General features: G+C 45.3%; 1 protein-coding gene across 1 annotated transcript in view; it reads left to right on the top strand.

Annotated features, from left to right (window-relative positions):
- The first annotated feature begins 3,054 nt into the window (after window positions 1-3,054).
- The window catches only part of LOC132379812 (steroid 17-alpha-hydroxylase/17,20 lyase), a 241,664-nt gene continuing 237,616 nt past the window's right edge, over window positions 3,055-7,102 (top strand). Inside the window, exon 1 of the mRNA XM_059948093.1 lies at window positions 3,055-3,366. Coding sequence (XP_059804076.1) covers window positions 3,055-3,366 — 312 coding nt within the window. The remainder of the gene's footprint in view (window positions 3,367-7,102) is intronic.

Raw genomic sequence — 7,102 nt, 5'->3', positions numbered from 1 at the left:
CTCCGATTTCACGCTGGCTGCTACCCTCAATCAGGCAGGCAGGCCAGTAGCATTCTTCTCTCGTACCCTTCAAGGCCCTGAAATTCGGCACTCCGCAGTGGAGAAAGAAGCCCAGGCCATAGTGGAAGCTATTAGGCACTGGAGGCACTGTCTCGCCGGCAAAAGGTTCACCTTGCTGACCGACCAACGCTCAGTTGCATTCATGTTCAGCAACCAACAGCGGGGCAAAATCAAAAATGATAAAATTTTGAGGTGGAGAATAGAACTCTCCACCTACAACTATGATATCCTGTACCGGCCTGGAAGGCTCAATGAGCCCCCTGATGCCCTATTCCAGGGAGCATGTGCATGTGCCACCCTCCATGCAGATCTTTGCCACCCGGGGGTCACCCGACTTTACCATTTCGTGAAAGCCCGGAACCTGCCTTACTCCCTTGAGGACATCAGGACGATGACCAGGGACTGCCAAGTCTGCACTGAGTGCAAACCGCACTTTTACCATCCTGAAAAGGCACAACTTATCAAGGCCACCCGCCCTTTTGAGCAACTGAGTGACGACTTTAAGGGCCCCCTTCCCTCCACCGACCACAATGTGTACTTTCTCAACATTATCGACGAGTACTCGCGGTTCCCCTTTGCCATTCCCTGCCCCGACACCACTGCCACGTCTGTCATAAAAGCCCTGCGCCAGCTCTTCACTCTGTTCGGATATCCCTGCTATATCCACAGTGACAGAGGGTCCTTGTTTATGAGTGACAAGCTGCGCCAGTACCTGCTGGCTAGGGTATTGCTACTAGTAGGACCACGAGCTATAATCCCCGGGGAAATGGACAGGTGGAGAGGGAGAATGCCACACTCTTAGCCCTTAGGTCAAAGGGTTTGCCTGTCTCTCGCTGGCAGGAGGTCCTCCCCGAGGCACTCCACTCCATCCACTCCCTGTTATGCACGTCCACCAATGCCACCCCTCATGAGCGACTCTTTTCTTTTCCCAGGAAGTCTGCCACTGGGACCACCCTACCGGCTTGGCTGACATCCCCAGGGCCAGTGCTGCTCCGGAAACATGTGAGGAGCAAAAAATACCCCCCGATGGTCGAGAGGGTTCACCTACTTCATGCGAACCCCCAGTATGCCTACGTGGTCTTACCTGATGAGCGGGAGGACACGGTCTCTGTCCGCGACTTGACACCCGCAGGAGCACCAGACCCCTACCCCGAACACTCCACGGTGACAATGAACCCCATACCCACCAATGTGTATACCTACGGGACACCGTGCACACCAAGCCCTACACAGACTCCTCACAACATTCCCATACCGGCCGCCACGCACACGCATGAGGGATTACTGACGCCTAACGCGCTGGCACCTCAAGTCAGGCCGGAACCAGCACAACCACCATAACCGGTGCAATCACCACCGGTGCTACGTAGATCACAGCGACAGTCTCGACTGCCTGGTAGACTTGACCTGTACATATATTTGTAAGAAACTTCGCCCTGTGGGGACTCTCTTTTAAAACAAAGGTGGGGGGGGGGGTGAATGTGGTAAACTATGTATACCTGTCTGGACACGCCCCTCTGCTGACTGCTCCTGTGGCTCCTCCCACAGACCCCTGTATAAAGGCGATTGGGGCACTGCTCCCCTTCAGTCTCCGAGATGTCGTGCTCCCTTTTGCTGCTAATAAAAGCCTATCATTCACTTCCAGTCTCCGAGAGTTATTGATGTTGCATCAATTGTTGTTGTTGATTTCACTGCCATCTTTCTTCCGAGAATGCTAACCTTGAAGAAGCCTTCTTCTGCTCCTTGATGGGACTTCTTTCTGTCTAATTTTCCTAGTGCACTCTCTGTAACAACGTGTTCCACAACACTGTTCCGGGAAACTTGCATAATCTTCATGGGATTTCTAAACACAGTAGGGATGGCAGGGGAATTGTTTTAATGTTAATAAAAAGCAGAGAAGTAACTCAGAGGCCAAACTATTGTTGGATTTAGCAGGAGAGAACTCACACAAAAATTTACGTAATTTAACAGCTCAGGGAGCCAGTAAACTTAACAATAGCCTTCAACCAACATAATCAAAGATCCTGCATGTCCCAGACTTCCCCTCTTCTGTCCACCCCCCATTGGGCAGAAGATACAGAAACCTGAAAGCCCGTTCCACCAGGCTGAAGGACAGCTTCCACCTGATTATTGTAAGACCATTGAATGGTTCCTTAGTACAATAAGGTGGATTCTTGACCTCACAATCTGTCTCATGATCTTGCATCTTATTGCTTTTCTGCACTGCACGTTCTCTATAACTGTTACACTTTATTCTGCATTCTGTTATTATTTTTCCTTGTTCTCCCTAATGAACTGTTATGATCTGACCTGTATGAACAATATGCAAGGCAAGCTTTTCACTGTATCTTGGTATATGTCAAAATCAGAATTCAAATCAGATTTATTGTTCATTTGCAGAGGCAGTACATAAAAAAAACTGTAAGTTACAATATGAAATAGTTTTTAAAATAAATAACAGGTGTGAAAAGAGAACTACATGTTTTAGGAACAGATTCTTCCCATCAGCTATCCGAGTATTTTTGTAATTCGTATTAATTTTGTCTTTATCCTCTACTGCTGGCACATAACAATAAGATTTTGCTTCATATAAGATATCTGTAATATATCTGATTGTGTTTTCTGATGGGGAAGTTAGCTCTCAATGTAGTGAGTGACATGTACTGTAACTTTACAACTGACAGTAAAATCCATCCTATGCAATTTGCATTTGCCGCTTTCCATTCTCAGCTTAGTTCAGTTCATATCATGGACTAGAGTAAGTCGGTTAGTGGTGCTTATTTGGAATTAGAGTGCCCCCTGCAGATGTAGTCTTCATTGAAATCTGGCTGGGTCACAAAAATGCTGAGATATGAATTAAGGCAAAAAGTCAAAGGCATATCTCCCAACTGTTAACACTTCAAGGTGTTGACTCTCAGCTGTATAAAAGGGCTTTGGATTCTCCCTTTGATCCACTTGAGTCTGAGAAGATCCCAGTTCAGGCTTTTGGAGAAAATGGATCTGATTGTGACTACTCTGATCATTGCAGTTAGCTTTGTCATCTTATCTTTCACCAGCCTTTTTCATAAAAAGCCTAAGGTGGGAAAGCACCCAAAAAGTTTGCCTTCCTTCCCATTCATTGGTAGCCTGCTAAGCCTGAGGAGTGATCTTCCTGCTCACCTGCTCTTCCAGAATTTCCAGAAGGACTATGGCGATATCTTCTCTCTGATGTTGGGTCCTCACTACATGGTGGTGATCAATCACTATAAGTATGCCAAGGAGGTCCTCGTTAAAAAGGGCAAGGTCTTTGCAGGGAGACCCAAAATGGTGAGTTTTCATTGATAATTTTTAATAAGTATGTTATTAAATTCACGTAGTAGCCAATTATGTGACCTTATTTAAGCCAGCTTACGGGGTTTATGTCCACTTACCATTCTCTTGGAAGTGATTATAAATGTGATGTTTGCTTCAGAGAGATTTTAGATATTTTATATAAAATTTATTAATTCCAAATTTCATCCATATGTAATATGTAATCTATTTTTATATTATGGAATAAAATTGCTTCAAGTCTTTCCAGGGAATAGCTAGCAGCTTTTCCGTGGTTCCACGTGCTGTGAGGAGAGGTTCGACAAACCTGGGTGGTTTTCTCTGGAGCAGTGGAGAATGAGGGGAGATCTGATAGAAGTTTATATAAGATTATGAGTGGCGTAGATAAAGTAGGCAGCAGCATCTTTTCCCCTGGGTCCTATCATATTCCATTTTCTTCAGATACTTTTTACTTCCACCTGTCACCTCCCAGCTTTTGACATCATTCCCACTCACCCCCTATCCTTCATGTGGTTCCACCTTTTGCTTTCCCCCATCTTTTTATTCCAGCTGTCTCCCCTTTACCCTGCAGGTGCTGAGACCCAAAACTGCAGCAGTTTATTTCCCTCCATTGACACTGCTCCCACAGCTGCTTTGTTTGGTGTTATGGGTCGTGTTGAAGACTGCCAGAGAATGGGATATAGATCATTTGCAGATATGCTCAGAGAAATGGCAGATTGAGTTTAAGCAGGGCCAAGTGTGAAGGGTTTCCATCATCTGCAGAATCTCTTCTGCTAGTGATTTGCTTCTCATCTGTGAAGTCTCTTTGAGTTATACCTACCCTAGAGAATCTTAAATCTTTTCTTTGCCAGGAATTCAGTGAGACCTTCCCTCGCTGGTTCCCTTCTATGCCCCTTCACTCCTTTCATTCCCCATTCTGTCACCCCTCTTACCCTTTCCCTTCTCCTCACCTACCCATCACCTTCCTCTTTCCCTTTCTCCCATGGTCCACTCTCCTCTCCTATCAAATTTGTTCTTCTTCAGCCCTTTACATCTTCCATCTACCCTCCTCACCCAATTTCATCTATACTTGCTACCTGGTATTCCTGAGAACACACATCGTAGCACAATAGTCTCTGTTTTATTATTTCCTACATTATTATTGCACATTGGTAAACAGTTATTGTGTATATTGTTATTCTATACTTTATTATTAGTTAAGTCTGCACACTGCTGTGTGGTTTTAAACGTTGCTGCTGTAACAAAATAATTTCCCACTCAGGATCAATAACATATTTATCGTCATTATTATTATCGTTCTCCTCCCTCTCCCCCCACCACCATCTTATTCCAGCTTCTTCCTTTCCAGTCCCAATGAAGCGTCCCGAAACATCGCCTGTTTACTCCCCTCCATAGATGCTGACTGACCTGCTGAGTTCCTGCAGCATTTTGTGTGTATCTCTCTGGTTTGCCAGCATCTGCAGAAAAGTGAAGTGTTGCATTTTCGGGAGATGGAACGTAAGGGAACAGAACATTGTTAATGCAGAACCCTTTGCAGTGTTGATGTGCAGATGAATCTTGGGCTCCAAGTCCAGAGCTCCCTGGAAGTGGCCGATAGGGAGGTAAGGCAGGAACATGGCATGTTTGTCTTCATTAGCCAGGGCACTGAGTTCAAAAGTATGGAAGTTATGTTGCAGCATCATAAAACTCCAGTTAGGCTGCATTAGAATTATTGCATTATAGGAAGGATGTTGATGCTTTGGAGAGGGTTACTAGGACACAGCCTGGATGAGAAGTTGGACAAACTTGGGTTGTTTTATCTGGAATGTCAGAGGCTGAGGGGAGACTTATCAGAAGTTGGTAAGATTATGAGTGGTAAAGATTGAGTAGGCAGCAGTATCTTTTTCTCAGAGTGGAAATACTGACGGGCATGCAATCTAGAGGAGCGGGAGCAAGTTCAAAGGGGATATGTAGGGCAAGTTTTATTTTGCACAGAGAGTGGCGGGTGCCTGGTATGTGCTACTAAGGATGACAGAGGTGTCAGAGGTGTTAACGTGCTCTTAGATAGTCACAACCTCCAAGAGGACCACAGCCTTGTCGTTGGGTTTGGAGGCTTGCGTGCCTCAGTGACCCGGTGAGTTATGTTGGCTGGAGTCAGGGCTTTATGCTTTGGCTTTTGTTAGGGTCACACATGACAAAAAGGTCAAAGGGTAGAGGCCAGATTAAGAGTGATCCAATGTTCCTCCGGCTCTGGCGGTTCAGCTAACAACCCTGACGGGTAAAACAAACTTGTTACGGAAGCAGCAATGAAGAATCCTTCTCCGTCTGAGGGACCTTGGACAGAGAAGCAGGACCTTCATTGCTGCCCCAGCTCTTCATTAGCTCCTGAAATACCAGATTTTCAATTGAAACACCATAGATCCTGTTTAAAGCAACACCCCACACAGCAAGATCATCAAACATGCGAAATAAAAGAAATCATGTAAGAAACAAAAATCAAACAAATAATACATTGAACATTAAATATCAAACATCAATCTGCAGAATCCCCAAAAGGTGAGTCTATAGCAGGGTTCCCCAGTTAGCTTTCCACAAGGGCCAAATTTTGTCAAGCATGCCAAGCCAAGGGCCAAAATATCCAGGGTTGTTTTTCGTTGCACAGGTAAGTCGTTATATGGGCAGATGTTATTGTTGCTGCTGCTATTACCATTATTATTAATATTATTAGGAGTAGGAGTAGTAATTACACAGGCCTGGGATTCTCAAAGCCCGTGTTCTGGATCACACAAAAAAAGAAATGCACTCTTGAAACAAAATAACTCCAAAACCAACCATTTAATTATGACTCTAGGTATCACAATTGTCAGCTGCCACATTGAGAACTCATCTGGGACTTAAAAAACACGCACAGACACACACACACACACACACACACACACACACACACACACACACACACACACACACACACACACACACACTCACAAATATGCAGAGCAACGAGGGATATGAAACTCGTGTAGGCCAGAAGGGATTTGTTTAGTTAGATGTTTAATTACTAATTTAGTTGGCTAGCCACAAGACTTGGCACAACTCTGCTCCTATGTCAGATGGTCTAACTCTTCTCCTATGTCTGACGGTCTACCCCTGCGCCTATGTCTGAGGGTCTAACTCTGCTCCAATGTCTGATGGACTCAATCTTCTCCTATGTCTGAAGGTCTAACTCTGCTCCTATGACTGACGGTCCAACTCTGCTCCCGTGTCTGACGGTCTAACTCTGCTCCTGTGTCTGACAGTCTAACTATGCCTCTATGTCTGATGGTTTAACTCTGCACCTATGTCGATGGTCTAACTCTGCTCCTATATCTGAGGGTCTAACTCTGCTCCTATCTCTGATGGTCTAACTCTGCTCCTATCTCTGATGGACGAACTCTGCGCCTATGTCGATGGTCTAACTCTGCTCCTATATCTGATGGTTTAACTCTGCACCTATGTCGATGGTCTAACTCTGCTCCTATGTCTGATGGTCTAACTCAGCTCCCGAGTCTGAGGGTCTAACTCTGCTCCTATCTCTGATGGTTTAACTCTGCACCTATGTCGATGGTCTAACTCTGCTCCTATGTCTGATGGTCTAACTCAGCTCCTGAGTCTGAGGGTCTAACTCTGCTCTTATGTCTGAAGGTCTAACTCTGCTCCTATTCTGACAACCAAACTCTGCTCCTATGTATGGTCGCCTAACTCTGCTCCTATCTCT

This window comes from Hypanus sabinus, chromosome 22 (assembly GCF_030144855.1).
Source record: "Hypanus sabinus isolate sHypSab1 chromosome 22, sHypSab1.hap1, whole genome shotgun sequence".
Lineage (NCBI taxonomy): Eukaryota > Metazoa > Chordata > Chondrichthyes > Myliobatiformes > Dasyatidae > Hypanus > Hypanus sabinus.
Note: the sequence above shows the minus strand (reverse complement) of the source record. Positions and strands in the feature narration are given on the sequence as shown.